General features: G+C 51.9%; 8 protein-coding genes across 9 annotated transcripts; 4 read left to right on the top strand and 4 right to left on the bottom strand.

Annotated features, from left to right (window-relative positions):
* Positions 1 to 50: 50 nt before the first annotated feature.
* Positions 51 to 2,920, bottom strand: PV06_10309 (uncharacterized protein). Its single transcript, XM_016411845.1, has 3 exons — positions 1,765 to 2,920; positions 1,325 to 1,713; positions 51 to 1,278 (listed from the first exon to the last, which is right to left on the bottom strand). The coding sequence occupies exons 1-3, from the start codon at positions 2,603 to 2,605 to the stop codon at positions 157 to 159; spliced, it is 2,352 nt and encodes a 783-aa protein (XP_016257886.1). The 5' UTR covers positions 2,606 to 2,920; the 3' UTR covers positions 51 to 156.
* Positions 2,921 to 3,730: 810 nt separating this feature from the next.
* PV06_10308 (uncharacterized protein) lies at positions 3,731 to 8,812 on the top strand. The gene is made up of 2 exons (XM_016411844.1): positions 3,731 to 6,844; positions 6,894 to 8,812. Exons 1-2 carry the CDS (start codon positions 4,969 to 4,971, stop codon positions 8,363 to 8,365), a joined length of 3,348 nt encoding a protein of 1,115 aa, XP_016257885.1. The 5' UTR covers positions 3,731 to 4,968; the 3' UTR covers positions 8,366 to 8,812.
* Positions 8,813 to 11,670: 2,858 nt separating this feature from the next.
* On the top strand, positions 11,671 to 13,474 carry PV06_10307 (uncharacterized protein). Its single transcript, XM_016411843.1, has 5 exons — positions 11,671 to 11,959; positions 12,011 to 12,069; positions 12,136 to 12,898; positions 12,960 to 12,974; positions 13,033 to 13,474. The coding sequence occupies exons 1-5, from the start codon at positions 11,843 to 11,845 to the stop codon at positions 13,057 to 13,059; spliced, it is 981 nt and encodes a 326-aa protein (XP_016257884.1). The 5' UTR covers positions 11,671 to 11,842; the 3' UTR covers positions 13,060 to 13,474.
* On the bottom strand, positions 13,459 to 14,845 carry PV06_10306 (uncharacterized protein; the record flags this gene model as incomplete). The annotated part of the gene is made up of 1 exon (XM_016411842.1): positions 13,459 to 14,845. The coding sequence occupies exon 1, from the start codon at positions 14,788 to 14,790 to the stop codon at positions 13,459 to 13,461; it is 1,332 nt and encodes a 443-aa protein (XP_016257883.1). The 5' UTR covers positions 14,791 to 14,845.
* Positions 14,846 to 15,660: 815 nt separating this feature from the next.
* Positions 15,661 to 17,272, top strand: PV06_10305 (uncharacterized protein; the record flags this gene model as incomplete). Its single annotated transcript, XM_016411841.1, has 3 exons — positions 15,661 to 16,739; positions 16,831 to 16,881; positions 16,966 to 17,272. The coding sequence occupies 3 exons, from the start codon at positions 15,661 to 15,663 to the stop codon at positions 17,270 to 17,272; spliced, it is 1,437 nt and encodes a 478-aa protein (XP_016257882.1).
* Positions 17,273 to 17,520: 248 nt separating this feature from the next.
* PV06_10304 (uncharacterized protein) lies at positions 17,521 to 18,820 on the top strand. The gene has a single exon (XM_016411840.1). It carries the CDS (start codon positions 17,676 to 17,678, stop codon positions 18,654 to 18,656), a length of 981 nt encoding a protein of 326 aa, XP_016257881.1. The 5' UTR covers positions 17,521 to 17,675; the 3' UTR covers positions 18,657 to 18,820.
* On the bottom strand, positions 18,662 to 20,394 carry PV06_10303. Of its 2 annotated transcripts, XM_016411839.1 has the most exons (4): positions 20,244 to 20,394; positions 20,066 to 20,155; positions 19,529 to 19,968; positions 18,662 to 19,359 (listed from the first exon to the last, which is right to left on the bottom strand). In XM_016411839.1, the coding sequence occupies exons 1-4, from the start codon at positions 20,255 to 20,257 to the stop codon at positions 18,938 to 18,940; spliced, it is 966 nt and encodes a 321-aa protein (XP_016257880.1). In that variant the 5' UTR covers positions 20,258 to 20,394; the 3' UTR covers positions 18,662 to 18,937. The 2 variants fall into 2 exon arrangements, with proteins under 2 accessions (XP_016257880.1, XP_016257879.1); XM_016411838.1 differs by having other exon boundaries at positions 20,066 to 20,394.
* A 232-nt stretch (positions 20,395 to 20,626) lies between these two features.
* PV06_10302 (uncharacterized protein) lies at positions 20,627 to 24,279 on the bottom strand. Its single transcript, XM_016411837.1, has 2 exons — positions 23,969 to 24,279; positions 20,627 to 23,920 (listed from the first exon to the last, which is right to left on the bottom strand). Exons 1-2 carry the CDS (start codon positions 24,124 to 24,126, stop codon positions 20,746 to 20,748), a joined length of 3,333 nt encoding a protein of 1,110 aa, XP_016257878.1. The 5' UTR covers positions 24,127 to 24,279; the 3' UTR covers positions 20,627 to 20,745.
* Between the last annotated feature and the right edge of the window lie 50 nt (positions 24,280 to 24,329).

The following is a 24,329-nucleotide window of genomic DNA, read 5'->3' as shown; positions in this document are numbered from 1 at the left end:
CTGCCCCCAAGTAGTCATCAACATTTATTTCAAGGAATTTTCTGTCTATGTCTATCTATATAGATGCCATGGTATCACATTCTAATGGCCAGACTCCTCGCTAATCAAAAAAAGCAATTCATGTCATAACCTCGTCAAGTGACGATCGCGTGGCCGTCACTTCTCATATGGGCTTTTGTCTGGAAAGAGTCCCTGGTACAGCTCAGTCATGGCTTGTTTGACATCGTTCAGCTCCTGGTTGTCGGTCGTGGTAACATCATCGTTCAAACACAATTGGCCTGCCAGCTCTTTCTTTCCTCGAACATATCGGCTTACCAAAGTGCTATCGACTTGTTCGGCGTCTGTCACCATGACAAACAATGCGTCCGGGTGGATGATGGAAAATCGGTAGCGCATGACGGCTTTGATTACCAGTTCCCTCTGCTTGGCTTGAGTATTGGCTCGGGGAAGTAGAGGCGCCAGACCCTTTGGTTTTTTGTTCAATATCAGTTTCAGCAAGCAATCTCCACACTTGGGTTCTTGTCTTGCAAGACGATCGAATATAGTCGCTGTTGAAAAGACCGGGTTTTTCGTGCGGGCGTCTGTCGATGACACCGAAAACCCTGGGGCCAGACACTCGTTCACGTCGAACTCGATACAATTCGCGTTTTGGATTGCAGCTGGTCCGTCCAACGAAGTCCAGAGGATGTCTGTGTTGACTTTGGGAGATTCTAGGCCGGCCTTCTGTAGGAGTTGATTCACATGGTAATAGTTTCGCTTGCGGAATGTGTTTCGACCTTCGTTGACCATGCCGGCTTCCAGATCCTGCATAATTGTCTGTCTTTCTTCCCACGATAGGTTGCCATCGTCGTCGACGTCATTCCGTAGCATGATATAACTCCAGAGTAATGCTTCTCGGTGTCTTTCGATGAGATAATGGAACGTGGCGTACCAGGAGTACAGTTGAAAGCCGGGCTCCCCTCGAAATCGTTTGCAAGCGCTCTGCAATTCGGGACCTGGGAATGAAGATATGGCCTCCCGCATGATGTTTCGAGACAAAGCGTGTCCAAAGTGCCCCTGACCCTTCCGCTTCCGAATGCCAAATCTTCGGTTGAGTAACCACGATGTGTAGATGAGATATGGCTTTTCGCCAAACCGGTGCGCGTCGACTTCGTTCGGTGGCTGTGTTGTACTGTAAGCGTTGCTCTTGAAGCCCATCACCGGACCAAATAATGGAGAGTAGATATCGGAAGCTGCATGCTCCTTGCCGAGCAGCATATCATCAGACAGGGCATACAGCTATATACTATTAGCAAGGAACTGGTATATCCGGCAAAAGACTTACAAAATCTGTTTCCGAGGGGGTGTTGAAGAGTTGATTTTCGATTGTCAGGGAATTGAATGTCGGCAGGCAAGCATGTTTTTCGCGGTCGAAGAATTCTTCCTGTGCCATGATTTGTACCACATCCTTCGTTATTGGCTCGTCGTTGAGCCAGCTGGGGACCTGCTTGCCCGCTACGCTTCCATCGACAGAGTTCACGACAATCTGAATTTTATTCCGGAACTGCGCGGCGTATCGTTCAACACTGCGAAGGGAGTATCGAAGTTCGTCCCAATCTCGATACCGATTGATTCCGTGAGAATTGATCCATTTCCCCTCTTCGTCATTGAGGACGGAATTTTCTTCATACGGACGTTTTGTTTTCTGAAAGGCCTCCTCAGATCCGTTGACCCCTATGCATGTCAGTCATGATCACGAAAGGTCGGCGTTCACCAATCGCTTACAGAGATATACTATGTCAATTTTGGGCTCTTCAAGTTTCCCCCATTTACTGGGGTCGTAAGAGGCATGCGCCACCCAATCGTCCTCCCACCCTTGCAAGACCTCGTCCTTGACGGCGTCCTCGAAAGGTATGTGCACTACCTCCGGCAGACTATCGGCCTTCTCCTCAAGTGTCAGGTGGTCGAGCGGTTCTGCTTCGATGACTTTCTCCTTCACGGGCTGGTCTGGCGATGAAATCAATGGTGACTTTTCAGTCTCGGGGTCAAGATTTGCTTGCACGGCCACCGGACCCTTTTGCAACAATTCCATCGGCTCCTCTGCATCTTGTTGCTCGACTATCCCATCGGGGGAGCCATCTCCCGTTATGACCACGATTTCTGGCTCATTGGTGAGGCTGTCGGGGACCGACTCAGCAACTGGAGCTTGCTCAATTTCGATGCCCTCAGGATAAAGGCGGCCTTCAGGTTTGTCTTCGATGATGACATTCTGATTCTCATCTGGATCTGCAGCGCCCGCAACAACATGCTCAATATCTGGCCTGAAGTTCTTTGGATGTGCCCTATCCACGGATGGCGCTCTGAGAGGCCAGTCTGCATCTTCCGGCAATGACCTGCGCCCATTCCAAGTCAAAGATTCTAAGTCGTCCTCGGTGAGGTCATGTCTGTTCGGAGACAATGAGGAGCCAGTGGAGCGACTCTGGTGCCATATTCCTATACACAAGATGCAGGCTATGGCAATGAGTATGGGTCGGTGTGATCGTTGGGAACAACGAGGTTGCCGCCAGCTTTGTGAGTTTTTGCGCTCCCACCGGCGGCTGTGGGTTTCGAGAGGTAAAGTCGACATGCTGGAGATTGGTCTCACGATTTCCAACCAAGCTAGATCTGGAATATCGGCATATCACCGCACCACGAGGCAAGGTAATTGGCAATCACGATAGTAGCTGTCGGTGATCAAACCGGTGTTTGCTATAATAACAGCAGCGATGTCAGAGACGAACCACTCGTTTGCAGTTTGGGAGGGGTCAACAAAAGCTTGGACTCGCAAAGCAGATTGAGCCAATGTATAGTCGCAGAAGGAGACTTGAGAAGGCTGTTCTGTAATTGAAAGGGGGCAGAGTTTGTGGTGGCTGTTTGCAATTTGAGTTTGTGGCCATACAATGACACTCGCTTCGAAGGACGACTCAAGGGCTTATAAGGCATGACCGAGCGTCAATGTAGTCCCCAACAGCCTTGACAGACGACCACCAGAGGGAAGCAGGGAGGCTGGCAGGGCATCGCCAAGATGGGAGAAGGGAGGAAGATCTCATAGCTGATGGCTTCAAAATGCTCGATGAGGAAATCAAGCATGTGCCACACGCAGCTAGGTCGTTCAAACCCACACTGTCCCAGACAGAGAGGACTCACCTTTGGAGGAGAGCTTGATTGCTGAGACCAGACTCGTCTGTTCTCACGCTTGAAGCCGATCGCCGGTCGCCACAACCATCACCGAGGACGTGAGGCGTCTGAGGTGGAGGTCAAAAGGTCGTATCAAGACATAGTGTGGCTGCCGTGCGTACTACGGTAGGTAGGGAACAGATAACAACAGACACATCGCGTGAAGAATGATTGAAGTCGTCCCTGACGCATAGACAGAGTAAGGAGAATGTCCACTTTCGACATGAGCCAGGAGAGGCAGCAGGAGCCTCGTCGCGTCTGCTGGACGTATCAGAGGCTGGAAGTCCCCAGAAAAGGAGGCACTGGCGGTCCTGACACATGGCAGTGGTGAACACCAGTCCATGCTCTCCTGTGTAGTGAGTGTTTGATACCGCGTATTGTAATGGGCCGCTGGTAATTTTTCCTGACGCGTCGTGACCGCTAAGCCCAGAATAGACTGGGCTGGAGACCTGCCAAGAGTCTTTCTTCCAACCTCAAGGAGGATAAAAGTTTCTTCGTGTGACACTGGCAGCTACACCAATCTGCACACCGTGCCCTGAAGCGTTGTGAGATTGTACGGTATTCCGTACCATCTGGCAATTTCATACGCGGGACATTTGTGCCCGAGTCCTTGGCCATTCGAAACTGACAGCTTCAAAGTGGTCGGCCAGGCCCGTGTCAATTCTCAGTTCCGCCACTTCCCTAACCAGTTCATCATTTGTCGTCAGATCTGAGATCCCAATCTATCACCACAATACTCGATTCCAATCTTCCATTCCAATCTACGGTTACACGTCAAATGGAATCGCCCACAATAGGATTGTTTGCCAGATGGGAAAGCAGCAATCTATCGAATTGACGATGTGTGAAGTGCTGGTGGGCAATGGTCTGGCAGGTTTTGGTCCCAAGGCGTAAAATTCGCGACTGCACTCGTATATATCTGCGCTGTGGCGGAGCGGGCCGGGTCACTCCTCATGAAGAAAGATCTCCGAGGTGAGGATGATAATCTTCGGACTCAACACACAGTCTCTAGGCCTGTGAGGAGTTCCCTGCCTCTTTTCCTTGTGATCGTCGATAAGGCATATCTGCTGGCAAAAGGTATGGGTACGACAGAGGGTGTTTTTCCGTCAAAGGTAGGTCTCATTGGAAAGACACTAACATGTTGTTCCCCACTTCCTGTCATACACATCATTCCCTCCTTAAAGATTTCACTGATGCTATGGGATTGGGCGGAGATGCCTCTCGGACAGGCCTATCCGTCATCAACACCAGCGGGAAATTGGACAGCACTGCCAGATATGCCAATGTCGGTCTCAGTGCCGCTGTCGTTTTCAGGTACGGGCGTCGAACGCGCCTTACGAGTGGTTGATGCACTGGTTGCTCAGTGCTTGAGTCCGGTAAATCCAGCCACGGGAGAGTTTAGCAGATGGTCCATGCCCGGGCTGGCGTCGGCGCCTGGGATCAGTGTGTCTGCGCTCCGCTGGTGGACCTGATGAGCCATGCTTCGAGTGTTGGTAGGGATGATGTCCAGTGTCTGATCACGGCGTGGCCTTCCCATGAGGGCCACCCCACAACAAACCCACTCGAAGGCCTCCTTTATGTTCGTCTGGTTAGGACAACACGAAATGAGCATGGACGTCCTTGGTATATAGCCATGAACGCGCGCTCCTTCCTCCCAGCCTCTTCTTCACCACCACTTGCATCAGCACAGGTCATCCATTCCCTCGTTATAATCCGAAGGATTTTTCCTTCATCCATTCTTTACCAAGAAGTCATTCGTTACACTCTTTCAACATGCTTTTCTCGTTTGGCGCGGCCGCTTTGATGGCCGGCGTTGCACTCGCTGAACCACTCGCTACCATCACTCCTTGCCCGCAAGCCACCGGCAGCAGCACGGTGTCACCCATCACTGTGACCAGCCAGTATCAGTCTGTCTCGACTTGCGAGCCCACCACAGCTTGCTTCCGTGGCTCTTGCATTACGAAGTACCCATACAACACATGGGCCTTTGTTAGCACCACCATCCCCGACGCCTGGGATGGAAAGACCGCCTCCAGCACACTGGTCACCTCCACCCAGCAGGAAGTTACCGTGTCAGTCTGGTCTACGACCTTCACGAAATATGTTACTCCAGCACCCACTGCCACCATCAACGGCACTGTTTACGTTCCAGCACCCACTCCTGTTTACCTCACCATCGCAAAAGACTTCTACGCCCCATACAACCAGCTTGGTCCGTTGGCCATCCCAGGTTATGACGGTAGCGGTCTTTGCAACACTTGTGGTGTCCAGAAGGATGGCAGCCGCAGACAGGTCGTCGACGTTACCGAATGCCGTGCTGGTCCTTTCGGAGCTAAGTGCTTGGGATACGAAGAGACCTGGATCTCGCTCCCTGCACCGCCCGTTACATCGACCACTGTTGCTCCTCTCTCCACCAGATGGGTTGCTCCCACCGCTGGTACCTACACTTTCACCTTCACCATGACCCAGCCGGCTCGTGTGATCACTGCTGCTGCCGAGACCATCACCATCGCTCCTCAGCCATGGTATGCGTATGTCACCCGTGGTTGCCACAGACCTCGTGAGATCATCGACTTCACGACTACCATCACGAAGACCATCTACTACACTGTGCCCTGCAGCCGACAAGCACCCACCACAGCCAGCCCCGTGCCAATGCCTACCGGCCCTAACTGGGGATGGTTCCCTAAGCCAGGCCATGGATCGGGTCCTTCAGATGGCGGTGATCCTTTTGCGTGGCAAGACTGGGGTAACCCGAGCAACACCAACACCAAGGAGTGGCAAGATTGGTTCACCGTCACCGAGACTGTCACGAACACGATCACCAGCACTGGTGGCCCAGTTGGTGGTTCAACCACTGCAACCTCGACCTCAAGCATCTCCTCGGCCACGAGCACTGGCGGACCAATCGGCGGCTCGACCTCCACTGGCGCCAGCAGCTCCTCAAGCTCCTCCAGCTCTTCCAGCTCTGCTTCGTCTGCCAGCAGCTCGTCAAGCTCTAGCTCTTCCAGCTCTGCCTCATCTGCGAGCAGCTCTAGCAGCTCTAGCTCTTCCAGCTCTGCCTCATCTGCGAGCAGCTCTAGCAGCTCCAGCTCCAGCTCTGCGTCCTCAGCAAGCAGCTCGAGCAGTTCTAGCAGCTCGGCCAGCTCGGCAAGTAGCTCCAGCAGCTCGGCCAGCAGTGCTAGCAGCGCATCTAGCTCTAGCAGCACCACCAGCTCGGCTTCGTCATCCAGCACCAGTGCCGTCAGCACTCCTGCCATTGGACCTTTCTACCTGATCTCCAACACCAATGCCAAGTACCGAAAGCGAGCAATCACTTATGTTGCCTTTGCCGGCGAGGATGCTGTCCTTGTTAGCGACCAGGACCTTGCCGCTCAGTTCTACATCGATACCAATGGTTTCTTGACCTCTGGAGGACAGTTTGTTGACTCGGACTACACCTTCTCCTACATTGCATTCCAGCTTACCCCCACGCCACCCACCACACTCGCGACCTTCTCGATCGCGTCTGACAACACTCTGGTCATTGACGTTGAGAACAATGGATTCTGTGTTACCGACTCTAGCAACATCTTTATCCTTTTCAGCGCCCAAGAGACTCCATTCTTCTGCAACCCTATCATCCTTACTGTTGTCTTTACCCTGCCATGTAAGTCGTTTTATCCGCTACATTTTTTCCTTTACTGACTGATTCTCAGCGACCACGACCACCACTAGCATGATGAGCACATCTTCCAGCAGCATGATGACCAGCACCACTGCCGCGCCTTCGTCGACATCAAGCATGATCTCGTCCACCAGCAGTTCTGCGGCCTCATCTAGCTCCGCAGCCTCGTCAAGCAGCTCCGCGGCCTCGTCTAGCTCAGCAGCCTCATCCAGCAGCGCAGCAGCAACGTCAAGCTCCGCAGCATCATCTAGCTCGGCGGCTTCATCCAGCAGCTCGGCAGCATCATCTAGCTCGGCAGCTTCATCTAGCTCTGCGGCTTCATCTAGCTCTGCAGCGTCGTCTAGCTCGGCGGCTTCGTCCAGCTCGGCTGCTTCAACTAGCTCAGCTGCTTCAACTAGCTCAGCCGCCTCATCGTCAAGCTCAGCAGCGTCCTCGAGCTCTGCTGCCTCTAGCAGCTCGGCAGCCTCAACAAGCTCAGCGGCTTCATCAAGCAGCTCGGCAGCCTCCTCTAGCTCAGCCGCCTCGTCGTCCAGCTCGGCCGCTTCCACTAGCTCGGCTGCTTCGTCCAGCAGCTCGTCAGCTTCTAGCGCTTCGTCGACCTCGTCCGCAGCAAGCAGCGCTTCTTCTAGCAGCTCTACTACATCATCTGCCTCATCTTCCAGCACCTCTGGTAGCTTCACTGCCGCCCCAGAGATGACCGGTTTCTCGGTCTCTGCTTCAACCCCTGGTAACCAGAAGCGTGCTGTCCAATACCTTAACTTCAAGAACGGTGGTTTCGGTGAACTCGGCGATCAGGCAGATGCCGACAACTTCTCCATCGATGATGACTCTCACCTCATGGTTGATGTCAGATTTATCGGTGCCGCCGACTCGAACAACAACGATCAGCTTCTCGAGGCTTTCGCTACCCCACCTGCCTTGAGCTTCTGGTTGATGGACGCCTCTGGATTTATCACCCTTGACGAGCGCAAGTTCTGTTTGACTCAATCAAACACCATCCTTGTCGTCGACACCGACTTCAACGGATGTGCGATTCCTCTGGTTTTCCAAGTTGTCCCGGCTGTTGCTACCACCAGCTCGACTACGTCCGTGGCTACGTCTACCACGTTCATGACCTCGACCACCACACCTCCGGTGGTGACGACGACGACGACGACTGAGCAGCAACCCACGACCACCACAACCACCACCACCGAGGGACCCACGACCACCACGACCACCACCACCGAGGAACCCACGACCACCACGACCACCACCACCGAGGGACCCACGACCACCACGACCACCACCACCGAGGAACCCACGACCACCACGACCACCACCACCGAGGGACCCACGACCACGGCGCCACCCACCACGACCGCCGAGCCACCCACGACCACGACCACGACGACGTCGTTCGACCCATCGGGCGATCTTTCCGCTGATCAGGTAGCTCCTACCCCGATCCGCCGTGGTATCCAATACGGTGGTCGCAAGTACTACCATCAACGCCGCCATTAGACCCGGGAGTTTCTTGTCTCTTTGGGAGGACTATGATGAACCGAGGTGATAATGATGATGTGATGTAGTCCCACGGAAATTTGGAGCCGGCGTGGGCTTTTTTTCTTATGTCACTGCAAACGTGTGCTTCTTTTCTTTTCTCTAGTATGGCGCCGGACGGGGCTTTTTGGATGTTTCAGCGGTGAAGCATCTCTGAGCTACTACAGGCGGGAACATTTATTATCGACAGCAACAATGGAAAATTTATCATTCTTCATATGGACACAAACTTTATAGATGGGTTTTTTCTGTGGTCTTTTGGGAGAGGGTGACTGAGGGAGAGAGAACACACAGCAGAGCCATCTCTCCCATGGCAATTTTCACCCGAGATAGGCTTCTGCAGTTGTTTGAGGGGATACCAACCCACAACACACCGCCCAAATGACAAGAATTTGTTGCGCACCCGAACTTGTTCTCTCTCGTTCCCCCAGCCTTCTTTCTTGTTTGTTTCTTGCTCAGGGCAAAGGGGGGTAAGTGGTTGGGGGGAGGGGGGAGGTAGGCAGGTGGTCCACGGTCAACCCCTGAAAATGCCGGCGGCCAGGTGACCTGTCTTCTCTTTGCGACCCTACATACCATAATTTCGGTCCCAGACGTGGACAGCCCCCCAACAGCACAGGGCAGGACAAGAAGAGATCCAGGAGGAGGTCGCGGAGGGGCCTGTCAAGGCGTTCGACGGACTGGACGTCAACTTCAACGTCTGTTTCTCGTACCCTCAACGGCCGTGCTCTGTACAGTACTGTACCTTGGGTAAATATGGGAACATCTTGGATTTGTCGAATCAGAGACGTGTCATTTGAAGTCCGGATTCCTGTGTATCCGCTAGTATTGTTAGTTTTTGACCTAGAAGAAGCTCGACCATTCGGTTCGCCCCTATCCTCTCTATGTTGGTCAGTGTACCAGCACAGTACGAGTACCCACGGTTCGAGCACGATGGGTACAATGGATACACTCATGTATGGGTACTTGTATCTGTGTGCCTCTTGGTACGGAGTACACGACACATGGACCTGGACCCCTGGATGTGGGGGTTTCTTTTCTTTTCCACATCTCAAAGGGAAAAAAGAGCCGAGAGAGATCGAGCACCGCCGGCATTTACGGGTCTCGGTCGATGCGATCACCTGTTTGCACACAGATATCATGGCCAGACAAGTTGCAGCAGCACAATGATGGTTTTGTTTCGACACAACTGACAATTCTACGACCCCATCGATTTTCTGTCTCGTTGTTGTTTTTCTCAGTACTGTTATTATCGTTGTCATCATCATCATCATTCTCAGAGTGGCCCAACCTACTCTCGCACGCGCACAAACCCCCCCGAAAATCGTGGTTGGCTCGTGTCTTTGGCCTCGACCTGTCAAAAAGATGGTCCCCTGACAAGGCCAACCACCGAAAATTTCGTTGGGTGGTGATGGACTTGACAGCCCGAGGTCGCGTTCTTTTCGTGCCATTGACGTTCAGCCACATACATACACAGTACATACGGGCGAAGAAGTGGGAACAAGGTACTCGTACAGTATGTGCTCCCTCGTACTCCGTACTCGTACCAACTCAGATACCAGAGGCACCAAAGCCCAAAGTACCTGCGTAACCTACCTTGGTACAACACAACAGAAAACTCGGTACTGACAACTATCAGAGTCCCCTGATCCAGGTAATCCCCCCCCCCATTTTGGTACTGCAATTCACATGTGATTGAGGATCAATTACCCTAAACCTCCATGATCAAGACACCTCGTTACATGGCTCTACACTACCAGGTGTGTGGTTCATTCGCTATTTCTCCCTATTCCGTCCTCCAAACTCATTACCGTGACCGAATTGTTGTTGTTTTTCTTATCATACTCTGCCCAGTCAGATTCAGTACATGACGAGCTCGTGGGAAGATCTGCACTGCATCATCTACTAATCTCGGATCTCTTACGCTATACAAAAAGACCCAAATTGCGAAATGCTCATCATATGAATCTGTGCGTGAGTTTGGAACGGCAACAACAACAAACACATCATGGACCACAAACATCCAAAACCCACAACGATCAAGATCTGACTGACAACACAGGCATAGTAATATCAACCGAGCAAAGACGACCCTGCGGTGTAAACAACCCCAGTGCCCAATCTCGCTGTCGATGTCCAACGGTGCCTCAGATTGCTCTGCTGTCCGAGTAAAAGTTTAATCAAATCACCTCGTGGTCAAGGCATCTTCCACCAAAGCTAGGTAAGGCAGGTATGTGGCCAAAGCCCCCTTCCCTCAAGACAAGCACGAGTAGAGTTTGCAAACTCCCGCTGTCTCGGGTGATGATCATTATTGATTGTTTTTCTGGGGGGTGGATGAGTTCGCCTTTTTGCACTGGCAATCTGTGATGTGATGAACTGCCGCGCTCTGGGCCGATGAACTCTGAACTGTTATTTTGGGAATACGAGAAAGTGATGATCGAAAAAAGGGACCCTTTCAGATCTTCTTACCACGTTTTCTCATCCCTGCCTGCTCGACATGGTCAACAAAGCCCTTGTTTGTTGATCTCTTGGACGCAGATTACTGTCAAAGAAGAACATCCTGGTATGTCTTGGGTTGCTTGTTGCCCAAAGGGTTGTTCACCTACCAAGAGTGCTTTTCGAGACGCAGCTGGCTCTTGTCATGTGTCCCAACTGATGAAGAGTCTTGGGGATGGTCTAGCTTGGCATTTGTGGTAGGTATTTGAATTGTTGATTGAAAGTGGCCAGTAATGCCAGGAAAAAAAGCAGTTCTCTTCCGGTCGTGTCTGCGCATGATGCTGTCCGTCTCTTTCTCTAGCCATCCATCTGTTCCATCTTTGTTATCCCCCCATCTTCATGTTCCTTCTTCTTTTTTCCACTTCGACCGGGAGCGAAGAGCAGTCAAGAGGAAAGGTCTTCAGTGAATGATGATTGCCCTGGCCTGACTATCGAGACGTGTTGACCACAACGCTCGCCATCGCAAGTCGAGTCTTCTGAGGTTGGAATCTATTCAGGAGTCGCCGTTGGAAGAGGTTCTGCAGTCGACGACTCAGCATCATCGAAGATCAGGTTGCTGTGGTGAACTCCGTACATGAGGCATACGGAGTATATCCATTGACGTCGGCGCAGAGGAAATCGAGGCTCAAGGTGTACATATGTTTGTAAACCAATGCCCGGCAAATGCTCGGAATCGTGGAACAATCATTGGCTGCAAAAAGGTCCGTTGCCGTGCCGAGTCTCGGTTGCGCGACTAAAGCAGCTCCAGCGTCCGAATTTGCCCGTCGCCGCCTCAAACTCGTTCAAAATCCCTTTTTCAAAAAGATTTTTGTCTGTACATCATTGTCACCGTCACCGTCACCGTCGCTGCAAACTCTAGACATTTGTTTGTCTCTAGAATAGAAAAAAAAGGCTAGATCTCTTTTACTGTCTTCTTTCATTGCACTTCATCTCCACTCATTCGCAATGGCTGCCACTCTTCCTCCATCCTCGACCGGCTCGACCAAGCTCGATGCCGCAGTTCAGGTCGCAAAGGCCAACGAGCCTCAGAAGCTCTCTGGTCTCGGCCTCTACAGCAGATTCGTAAGCTAGCTTCACCTCGTCGTCGATACCATCACTGATATCTCTCTCCAGGCCTTCGCTGGTGCTGTCTGTTGCGCCGTCACCCACGGTGGCCTCACTCCCGTCGATGTGTAAGTTGCCAGCGCGAAACCCTTCTTCCACGACCATGCGAGACCTAACAATCTTCTCCTCTTCAGCGTCAAGACCAGAATCCAGCTCGACCCCGTCACGTACAACAATGGCATGATCGGAGGTTTCCGAAAAGTCATTGCCAACGAGGGCGCAGGCGCTCTGTTGACCGGTGTCGGCCCTACCTTCGCTGGTTACTTCCTGCAAGGTGCTTTCAAGTTTGGTGGATACGAGTTCTTCAAGCAACAATGTATCAACCAGCTCGGTTACGAAACCGCCGCCAACAACCGAACCGCCGTCTACCTCGCCTCCTCCGCTGCCGCTGAATTCTTCGCCGACATTGCCCTCTGCCCCCTCGAAGCCACCCGTATCCGTCTCGTGTCCGAGCCTACCTTCGCCTCCGGTCTCGTCTCTGGTTTCAGCAAGATCGCGAAGACGGAAGGTTTCGGTGCTTTCTACAGCGGTTTCGGTCCCATCTTGTTCAAGCAGGTCCCTTACACCATGGCCAAGTTCGTCGTCTACGAGAAGGTCGCCGAGACCATCTACCGATCTGTCGACAAGAACACTGCCTCGGATGGAACCAAGACTATCATCAACTTGGGTTCTGGTTTGATTGCCGGTTTCGCTGCCGCCATTGTCTCTCAGCCCGCCGATACTATGCTGTCCAAGATCAACAAGACCAAGGGTCTCCCCGGTGAGAGCACCACTAGCCGACTGATCAAGATCGCCAAGGAACTCGGTCTCCGTGGTAGCTACGGTGGTATTGGTGCTCGTCTGTTCATGGTTGGTACTTTGACCGCTGGTCAATTCGCCATCTACGGTGACATCAAGGTGAGTTTTCTTCTCCCCGACATCCAAATTGATCAGAACAATAGCTAACGATTGAACGCAGCGTGTCCTTGGAGCCGTTAGTGATATCCCTTTCCCCCATTTTCTGGCAGACTTGTACTGACATATTTTTCCAGACCGGTGGTGTTGAGATTGCCAAATAAACGATTCGAAGATGAATTTGACCGATTTGTCCCTCCTTCTCCTCGGACGATTTCCAAGCCACCACTCCTCTTTATTTGCATGTAATTGGGCGCAACTTTCGAGCATAGAACAAGAAGAGCCGGGGGCGAACACGATCTGGAGCTTTTTGTTCATTATTTGAATAGATGCTGCAGCAGCAGCAGCAGCGGCTGATGGTGGACATGGAGATCATCATGCGGGACGACGACGGATTTCCGGTATGCGCATGTTTATAGAATTGAGCCTTTTTGCGGAACCAGACAGATCTGCACGAGGCATTGCAAGAGGTCGTTTCTTGCAGCACGAAAAGCCACTTTCTTGCCCTTTTTTCTTATTTAGATAAACGGGGATCATGTACCAACAAAAATCAATGGCACAACTCATTTTATGCTTTTATCTACGTCGTCTCTTTTCTTTCTCCGAAACGCAAACAAGGCATCGTCCTTGCCCGCGAAACTCGGCAGGGCCACCGAAGCCACCTTCTCCCAGTCCGGTTTCTCCCTGGCCATGTACTCGTCTATCATCATGTCCCTGAACCCGGTGTAGCCGTTGCCGTTCTGGGTGCCGGCGACGACGATCACGCTGCCGGCGTACGCCTCGATGACCTTTCGTGTGAATTCGCCCCCGACGATGGGGTAGACGAGCAACAGGACGGCCACGTCGGGGCAACCGGACCTCCGGCGCAGGTACTGCACCCCGTCCGCGACGACGGTGTCGGGGATCCAGGTGGTGCGCCACCTCGACTGACCGCTGTCGACGGCCACTGCGTCGACACCTAGTTTTCGTAACATCAATGTCCAATAACCGTTTCCACTACCCATGTCGAGTACACTGTTGCTGATGTTGCTGCTGCTGCTGTTGTTGCTATTGTTGTTGTTGTTGTTGTTACTCCTGCTCGTGCTGATGCTGGTCGAGAGGTTCTTGATGATTTGTAAAGCCTCGTACGAAGGTACCACGCAACCGAAATGGTGCATGTAAACCGGCAACATGTGATGCGAGGCAGGGACGAGTGCCGTGTCGGCGTTGGGACCGGCGTATTCCAACGCGAGACAAGAGTACGCCCAGAAATCCAAAGCCGGATTTTGCTGGCCACCGCCGGAAGACTTTGGAGAAGACGCAGGTACTTTCAATTTCGGCACCACGATCGAAGGATCCAAATATCTTTTGCTCGATAAATACTCGGCGACCGTTGCCCTCAAAGACCCCTTTTTTGCGTTTGCCGACAAAGATTTGAGACTGTTCGCGGCGGATTTCGTGGGGTCGAAGATTGAAATGTACGCTTGTATGTCGTTGGTGGGAGGGTACCCAGCAATCCGTAGAGATGGAAATCCAGGGATAGTCGACGACTCTCGATCTGTCTCTTCCTGTTGTTTTTTGTTGCCGCCGTCCTCTGGAAGACTGTCTGATGTGGACGTAGACGTAGACACCGACGCCGGCGCCGACTTGACGTACCACGCATGTAAACCGTTCGCTCTACCGGCGTGGATGGCCGCATCGACCTGACCTAGATTCACCGAAGCCGTGGCGTGGTATGTGAAATTGTCCCCAGGTGGTAATTCAAAGGCAGTCGTGATGGCTGAACGGAATTCATTCGAGTTGAGATGTGTATGGATCTTCTTCCACGTTTCTGATGAATTGTTGTCATCACCAACAAGATGTTCAGGTGACCATGTTTTGGACCCTTCGGTGGTAGGACCTGGTATAGATGGCATCGAGTAGTATATTATAACAGATACTCCTCGTGCTACGTTGTGGGTAGATGTCAAGTGTTTTGAAAATTGATGAAGAGAGTACCACGTTGAATACTACCGCAGTACCATGTATCGGAGTAGAAGTCGAGAGATGCCCGCTATACGAAGAAGACGATTGGCGGAATCTAAACGGCCCAGGTAAGAAGAGAGTGTGAGGCTACAGCCCCCGCCTTATCGAAACTGGCACTACAGAGTACATACTGTAATGTACAACCTCACACCTCAGGTACCTACCTAGATGCCTCTCAAGGCTTCATATGAATATGATGATACATCATGGGTACTGTATGGTCCCCTTTCTCAAGCCATATTTGAGGCTTACTCAGGTACATGTACTATCCTTACGGCGGATGGTAGGGTACCCCGTCCTGTTCTAACACCGTCTCATCACATGTGTCGGTCGTTGTTTATCACGATTCAACCCTAAGACCACTCATTCATTGATCTCGCAAGCATTCTCCATGTCAAAAGGTTTGATTTCTGTCTCGATGCATGCACAAACAAAGGGCCAATGACTACAGGCTTAAAAACCCTTGTGGTCCCTTTGCTGGTCGTAGATCTTCAAATTGAACCTCGGATGTCTGGGCTCGGTCACCCACGACCCCTCCACATTTGCACCTGTTTACCGAGACCGCCTTCTCAGCCCCATTTACTGACTACTCACTCGCACTATTTAGCATACAATACGAAAGAAGCGAAGCGAATGATGGTGACCAAGCCAAGAAATCAGAACATGGTACCTCCGCAGAAAAGGTACGCCTTCGGTTAGCACGCAGCCCATGGGAATGAATTTGCACTTCAATTCTTGAACGGATGGTCTTCCCGTGAGACATGGAGGGCTCGTCCTCATCATCATCAAAGTCAGCGAAACCTCCTCACAACAACAAACGGGGAGCCGTCAAAAACGAGAGTAGCCGAGCCGAGAGGAAACGGGTACAGGACCGTCTCGCGCAAAGGGCGACTCGAGAACGGACCAAGAGTCGCATCGCATTCCTCGAACAACGCCTCAAGAGCTTGGAAGCTCAGGACCGACAAGGGGAGATTGTCAGCCTGACTCGCATCATCGACGACCTTCGCAATGAGAACCACCGTCTGCGAGATGCCTTGCTCAAAATGCGCTCCACCATTGACGAAACCATCACCGCCACGAGTGGGAATTGTTCTTCGACCTCGCCGGTCTTTGGGGGCGCGACACTAACAACCACCGCCGCCGCACCGACAACCCATTTTCTCAGACGGCACGATTCCATGTCGACCGAAGCTGCTTCTGAAGTGGTGGTTGAACTCGCCGCCATAGGAGGGAACGACAACGCCCATGATTATCCGTCACAGCAGCAGCAAAGGTGTCCTCCTCCACCTGAAGATGGAGAAGCAGGTGCTCCATTGGTGGAAGAAGAAGAAGAACAACGATTCGACACCACCTCTTTCGAATTCAGTCCCGACACACTCCTTCAGATGTTCGAGGCGGCGGTCCCGGTGAACAACCTCAACAACAACAACACCTCCTCATCCTCCTCCACCTGGGGCCCGACGTCGTCCTCGTCTCTATTCGACTTCCGCATCCCGACGCCCGAGATCGTCAACATCGCCCCCGACGTCGACAAGTGGCACGTCTCCAACGGCGCCTTCATCAACGCCCTCACCGAGATCAAGAACCGCAACCCGTCGGACCAGGAACTGGACCTGCACGTGCCGTTCAAGGCCGCCATCTGGGGTTGGAACAACGTCGGCCCCGAAGCACAGCACCCGGTGTGGCTCGCGCTGCGCCAGGTCGACCAGAGGGTGTTTGGGACGTGGAAGTCGAAGGCGCAAAGGATCGCCCTGATGTACGTCTGCCAGACGTTGATGCAGTACCGTGAGAATCCCACACCGGACAATCTCGCTCGGGTACCTGAATTTCTTCGACCAAGGTAAGGTCTTCCTTCTTGCCCGGAACTGGCGTTGTTGTAACCTCGGTCTACTTGCAAATTCACCAACTGATACCCCCGGGTTTTCCCACAGACCGTCACAGGAAAAGATACAACACCCTGCGGTGATCGACTTTTTAATCTGGTATGTCATTTCTCATTCCGACCTTTCAACATCCAGGGAGGGGGAAAAAGAAAGACTTCTGATACTTACTAAATCCATATCAAGGCCTGCCCTTCGTGATCGTCTCGTCTTCGAATATCAGAAATACACCTCGACCGGAGCCTTTTCCAAAGCCTTCGTAGAAAACTTCAACTTCTACTGGCCCTACCCGGATCGGGACATTTTTGTCTACGATCCTGCCAACGATGGGTACGAGATCTCCCCGATGTTCCTCAGACATGCGTACGAGATCAGGAATTGGACCATGAAACCCGCCTTCTTCAAGCAGTTTCCCGAGATGCAGCACGACATTCCATTGTTTCCGGGATCGAGTGACGGCGATGTCTCTGGCGGCGACACCTGGGCAATATGACTTGTATATGATGTACGGGGAGTATCTAGATCTGAAAACAGGTGTAATTAGGTGGTTTCTCAAACAAAAAACAGCGATTTAATAGTGAACTCCCAGCTCTCTCGGCTGGTACTCATATGATAGTAGTACCATGCTTATGTCATCATCGCTCGTTGCTACGGCGTGATCTGCGGATTCGTCGAGAAATTATTATTTTGGTCCCCGCAAAAGATTTGGGATGGAAAAAAAAAAGTGTTGCAGACCAGACAGAATCATCTGAACAGCCAAGCCGAGCGCAGCGATTCCCATATCCTCGCAACACCACAAGGGTCGGTCGGCGACAATGTCATAATTTTAGAAATGGTCACTGCGATATCCGTCTAGCGAGTCGAATCAAGTCCCCTTCCCACGCCACGAGGTATCGATGGACGCCCACGCCCACCTCCTCTCCCTCGGTTGGGCAGGGCCAGGCCACTCCCTCGATTCGAGGCCGTACAAGCAAAAAGGCCACCGCGGCCTGGCGTACGACCCTGCCAAAGTCGGCAACAACGGCACCGGCCTCGTCAAACCACTGCTGGTGTCCCAGCGGAAAGGTCGACTGGGGGTGGGCAAGAAATCCCACGAACCGCAGGCCGGGAACGAATGGTGGCTCAAGGGTTTCGAGAGTGCCCTGGGGAACATCGGCAAGAGCGAGAGCGAGAGGAGCAGTGGCGCATCGACCCCCGCGCCCGCCCTCGACAACACCGGAGGCAAACACGGCGGCCTGTACAGTTTCTTCGTCAAGGGTCAACAGATGCAAGGTACGATCGGACTCGAAGAGGAAGGAGACGCCCCGTCGTCAAGTCGGACGGACGACAGAAAGAAGAGGAAGAGCGACCACTTTTGGAGTGGCGCGACCACCGACGGGGACGTCGACGGCCAGGGAGACTCGACGGTGAAGAACAAAAGACAAAAGAGGTCGGCAGCCGCCGAGTTCGAACAGGTCGGCGAGTACCTCGCCCTGCGCGACCAGGACGGCAAACGCCGCAAACGTACCGAGAGACCCGGTCCCGTGGAGGAATTCAGACAGGTGGGCGAGTACCTGGCCGCGCGGACCGACAAGAAAAGGAAAAACAAGGACAAACTCGAGTCACAAGAGAACGAGGGATCCGGCGCGAGTACGCCGGCTCTCCTTCCAGAGCAGGATGAACGGACCGAGACGCAAGAAGAGAGACGTGAACGACGGCGGAAACGAAAGGAGGAGAAAGAGCGCCGACAGAAGAGACAAATGGACGGTCAAGGAGGTGGTGGTCGATCAGAAGACGTCGAGATTTCCAGTGAAGACGCCGCCGCAAAGGAAGCGAGACGAGCAGAGCGCAAAAGGCGAAAAGCTGCTGAAAAGGCTGGCAAAGTTGCAAAGAGTTGAGGATACTTGGGTCTCTTCTCTCATGACTCTCTACACTCTGGATATCTACTGTCTTGTTTGATTGGTTACATGACGACATTTGGAGCGTTGACGCAAATGATCCTGCCCAGGTTGTTACCATTTTCTTTTTGTGGGCAGGGATAGTTTAATGAATCGGAATGACCCCTTTACAACACCAACACCACCTGTATTTCTTCATGTTTTGTGGTTCTTGCAAGTCTGAATTTCTTCAACATTCATCTCTCTCTCTCTTCCTCTACAGGCCCGACATCGACGTCGATTCATTCAACAGGTCTTCCAGGTTTCCCCGACCTCAACCATGGTCTTACCAACCAAAAATCATCCTTGATGATGTCCAGGTGAGCCGTGACAATTTTGGCCTTTTGTCTCGCTTTTCTCATCTTTTCAAATTGTGTCTTGGACACTGACACGGGTTTCTCGTCCTCTGGTAGATTCTCATTCTCGGTCTTTCCTGCGTTTGTTTTCGTCGTCGTCGTCTCTAACGCGTACTCCCTAAACACCACCGACCCTTTACGAAACATTTCTGGTTCATTGTTGTAGTTGATACCAAACCTGGACCAAAGAATCTCATTCTTATCACTTGCCAATGTACCCTTGAGGGATTCCTCGGCCGCCGTCTGTGACATTCCACCTCGTTGAACCAAAGCCCAAAAGGTGGTGTTGTAAAGGTTGTTGATATGACCTGTCAAACCCAAGATTTTAGCCTTGTTCTCCCGTCACTCGCACTTTTGAGAAATCACTCTCTTGGTTTTCATCAAAGAGCGAGCTCGTCACACACACACACACAAACACATATCAGGGGGGAGAGGTCGAGGGCTCAGGGACGGGGAGGGAATCAATTCATCACATACAATCAACCTGTCTCCAACTTAGGTAGTCTCTCAAATTCTCCCATGAAGGGTAACAAACCGCCCTCGCATCAAAAGTGGGAATCATTTCGACATCGAGGTCACGTTCTTGTTGTTCTTGTTGTTGTTCCATCTCCTTCTTTTTTCCTTTGGTCTCCCCCTTTTCCCTTTCCGTTTCCGTTTCTACAGCGGAAACAAAAAAACCACGGGGCCAAAACATGACGTACGCCGCCGTGAAGGTACTCACCACGGTACTCACGAGTTTGGCGTTCCTCCTCTCGAACAACGTGGTCGACTTGTGGAAAACGAAACTGTACTCGTCACTGACTCCGTAGGCCATCACGATGTCCGGCAGGGTCTTGACCACGTGTCGAGCCGCCGAGTTCATCACGTCGAGGGCTCGGACGTCGTTGGGTTTTTGGAAACCATAATGATCCGAGAATCTGTCACATTGATACATTCCGCCCCCATTGGGTCAGAGAACCGATTGATCCAAAAATCGCTTTGTGGAAAAAAAAGGGTCGGAAGGGACAAACATACCGGTGAAATCCTCTACCGTCAATCCTGACCACGATCCAAGTGTTTGGCAATAAATGTTCGTCTCGTTCAAAGTTGCGAACGTATTCATATCTGTATTCGTGTGACATTTAACAAAACACATTTTTAGTGACGCGATCCGGAAAACCCCCAAACCAACTAAATCCAAGGGAAATCATACTTGGAATTTGCCATTTTTCGAATTGCGCCGTACCGATATGTCCAATGGTGAGAAATCTGACCATCATCATGGACACAGTCTTTTCTCTCTCTCTCTCTCTCTCACAAAATTAAAAGCTGCTCATAATGTTGTTCTTGTCGGCATAAAGTGTGGAAGAACAGACAAAGAAAGATTGCGTGAGTCAATGATTGTGTTTAAAAGAGGGCACGGTTGACGGCTCTCCGCCAAAGTCTCATACAAATATAAATATCACAGCACGAACCGAACCACACTCCTTTACACACAACTACACATCAACATGGATAATCATGGGCCATACGGCCATCACAAATGATAAATTCAGGATTTCACAAGGAATAAACTTGCAATTGATAAGCACAAAGTATCTTGAAATTTAATATTGATCATCTACAAAGCAGCTAAAACCACGACGTTCCCGACAGTACCAGCAAAGCAAAGACTCTTCTTACTCTCTACTTAGAATCAATAAAATCTCATCTCATCATACCTCTTCCTCCTCCATTTCATCTCCCAAGTCGCTAGCACGTTCACTACTCTCACTGATCTCGCTCGCAGTCAAGTCTTCTTTTCCCTTCTTGCTCTTGCGCATAAAGTTCCAGTTGCTTAGGCTACTCCTGCTGGTCTTCTTTTCTTCAGCGCTGGGAGTAGTTGATGTACTCTCCAAGCTTCTTCCGAGGTGGAGATACTCGCTGGATCCTTGTTCTTCCTCGTTTTCACCATTGGGGAGTGACGTTTCTTTTCTAGAGAATAGACCTCCACCTTTTTCTTTCCAGCTTCCAAACTTATTGCTGCTGGCCTTTCTTGTGATCTTGGAGATGAAAGTCGGTTTGCTAAAAGCAGTACTTTCCACCGACAGATTGGCACTGGTCGCAGATACTGTCCGATCGAGAGTATCAGAATCCAGTGTCGAAATGGTGGCCGCAAGGGAACCAGTGTCTCCACGCGATTTCCTTGATTCAGGAGGCGACGCGGCCTCTTGATCAGTCAGCTTCTCTTTGGATTCTTTCGTCTTTGCCTTCTCCTTGGTCTTGTCGCCTCTTCTGCCGAATATCGTGGTGAAAGACGGTGCTGCAGGATTGAGCTTGGGAGTCGAGGCTTGTTGGGATGACTTCGGCCGAGTGCCAATGGGCGCCTGTAACGGTCGCATTGGTTTCCGATCAGGTTCGATGACTACCTGCTCATTCTGTGGTAGCGACAAATTGCTTGTGGATCCGTGAACGACTGACGGCCGACGAGAGTGATTGCGAGAGAACGACTGGAAGGACTTCCAGTCCGGCGCCAGTGGGCTGTTCCTGATCGGTGCCTTGTCTAAATTCCATGCATTAAATTGGGCTTCCAACGAAGGACGGGGCATTTTGTCGAACGAATAGGTAGAAGACGGTCGAGGCGAAGAAGTGTCGCCCCGAAGACCAGGATCAAACGAGCTTGAACGGATCCCAAAAGGATCATACGTGCCGGACGGCGTAGCAGATTTCCCAAACCCAGGGATACCAAAGCGGCGGGCAGAAGCTAAACGTGAGGACTCTGGGTCCTTCTCGTCAGCACCGTGACCCTTTAACAAAGTCCCAGGGAAAGCCCAATTCCCACCATAACTAAGGCGTCTTCTGGGTTGTGAGCTTGGGTCAAACTCGTCCACTTCTCTCGGGAATGACTGACTCTGGCCTGACTTGAGAGATCCAAGTAGAGGGGGCTGGTCAGCCAGTGTTTTCCCACGCTGCCTGTTGAGGCCGAACATAGAGGACATCGACATGTACCTGGGTTTGGCGGATTGCTGAGGCGCATCTTCCTCGATATTTTCCAGGGGTTTCTCGTCCGACTTGTGTCCCGAATCTGATGATTTCTCTGTTTCAACAGCAGGTGCTGAAGTTTGCATCGGACTTGAAAAAGACCGCCCTGAAGAAGATCCTGAAGATGGCGTCTGTGTACGACGAGCTTCTTGCAACGCAGGAGAGCCAATTTTGGGAAATGGCATTGTGCCAGGTTCCGAGGAGCGCTTCGGATCAGCTGTAAGCTCTGCATCTGGAAGCTCATCCGCGGATTCATCTCCAAGGAGGTCCGCCGGGAGCAGTAGGTCTGCCCGTGGACTCATCGGGACATTGGCGATAGGCTCGACATCGTCAGCGGTAGAAGTATTAATGCCCGATGGGATGAAGGTCATCCCATTCTGCGGGTTGAAAAAGCTGGGCAACAAGGACGTGGGCGACATGTTTGCAACCGAATTGTATTGCAAAACCGACGGCATAGGCTCAGGGCCATTGAAAGGGCCCCGGGGTGAGGAAATACTACTCCCATGGGAACTGGTGTGGCGCGGCCGTCGAATTTGCCGAATGTTGGGTCGATACATCTCGGGATCGAATGGAGGTATCGGTGCAAACGAGATAGCAGTGACTCTATTGGCACGGGCGACATTGATCTGCTCTTGTGAGAGATTGACCTGTTGTTGAATGTTTTTCAGCTCGTGCCACAGGTTTGTATGTGTTTGACGAAGAGCCTCGTATCTTGCCCTCCACCTCATGTCGCGTTCGTGATCGAGTCGATCGGCCTCTCGGGTCTCGTCTGTCTCATCCTCAACGTTCACCTGCTGTCGCTCTTCTTCCATGGCCTTTATCTGCATGGCCTTTTCTTTGTTGTCTTCTTCTAGCATTTGCACCTCTTTCTGCTCCTCTTCAATTTTCCTGCGGATCTCCCTTAGATCGGACTTCGCTCTCTGCTCGATCGCAGCCTTCTGTGTCTCGATACCCGCAATTTCTTCTTTCATCCAGGCAGTCTGCTCTTCCCATTTGGCGATGTCGTCTCGACGTTTTCGCCTCTGGTTCTCGCGCTGTTGCAGCAGGCGTTCTTTCTTCGTCTTTTCATTCAAAGCCGTCCTGCTCGCGGTTTCGGCCTTGTGCACTTGCTTGCGCAAATCGCTGCTTGCTTCATCTCGATCCTTCAGAAGTTGTTTCAACTCGTCTCGGCGTGCCTCTAACTCCTTGAGCGACGCTTGGAAGTCTCTGTCCTCGTCTTGGATTTGCTGCTCAACCGCGTCTATGTCTTGTTGGGCCTTTTGGAATTTTTGAGATAGTTCCGCAAGGTCGCCATCCTCCTCTTCATCCATGGCTCGTGATGCAATATCCTGAGCCTGCTGCGAATCGACCCCGTGATTCGCGGGCGACGGTCTCCGGCCAGTCGTTCCCCTTCGCGTTGTTGGTTGTCCACCACTGAACTCCCGCGCTATAGTAGGCGCCGGCGCAGGAGCGAGCGAAGCAGCGTTTCGGATAGCAATGGCCCGGACTTTGGGCATAGATTCAAAGGCTTCATCTTGCGAGGCGGCAGGCGTTGAGCCAGGCAAGCGGACGTGAAGAGGTTGGCTGGGTGTTTGGAAATCTGTGGAGCTGACACAAAAGACGCGAATATCATATCTGCTGCCCGGAACAAGATCGTAAATAGCCGCGCCCATATCATGTTTTTTTGTTGTCCCGATCAGTCTCCCGTTTACCTCAACATGATGCTCTTGGACAGAAGTGGACGGTTCCGAATACTTCCACGTAATTTGTAATTCGTGCTCCGAGATCTCTTCAAGGGTTATAAGCGGAGTGGGAGGGATATCGAGACCGAGTTTTTCGACAAGAATATCGTTGGGAGTGGTCAGGACCGAGTAGGCACGCCATAGAAGCCTGGAAAATGGTCAGCGTTGATCGTCAAAGTGATCTCTTTAGACGTACCATGTGAAGGCCCATACAACGGCCACCAGCATGAGGAGAGCCATGCGACCTTTCACGTTGATTTTAGGAGCGAGCAGAAGGTAAGTATTGGCAGCCCAGTGTAGTGACCCAGTATGCCATTTGGAAGGATCCATCCATAAGAGCGGTAGGGCAGGCATATGCTTCTAGAGATAAACATACAGGGTCAAAAAAGGAATAACAGTAAATGGCAGAAGACATGCGAATATCAAGTAAGTGTTATGACAGACTAGGAGGATGCCTGACCGGTGTCAAGGCCACTCTGTTGTATGTGCAAAGTTGTTGGTGGTGGCTTTTGTTCCGCCGGCTGCAAATGGTCGGGATCGGATCTTGGGGAAGTCAG

This window comes from Exophiala oligosperma, assembly GCF_000835515.1.
Source record: "Exophiala oligosperma strain CBS 72588 unplaced genomic scaffold supercont1.12, whole genome shotgun sequence".
Classification (NCBI taxonomy): Eukaryota; Fungi; Ascomycota; class Eurotiomycetes; order Chaetothyriales; family Herpotrichiellaceae; genus Exophiala; species Exophiala oligosperma.
The sequence above is the reverse complement of the archived record's forward strand: the minus strand, read 5'-3'. Positions and strand labels throughout refer to the sequence as shown.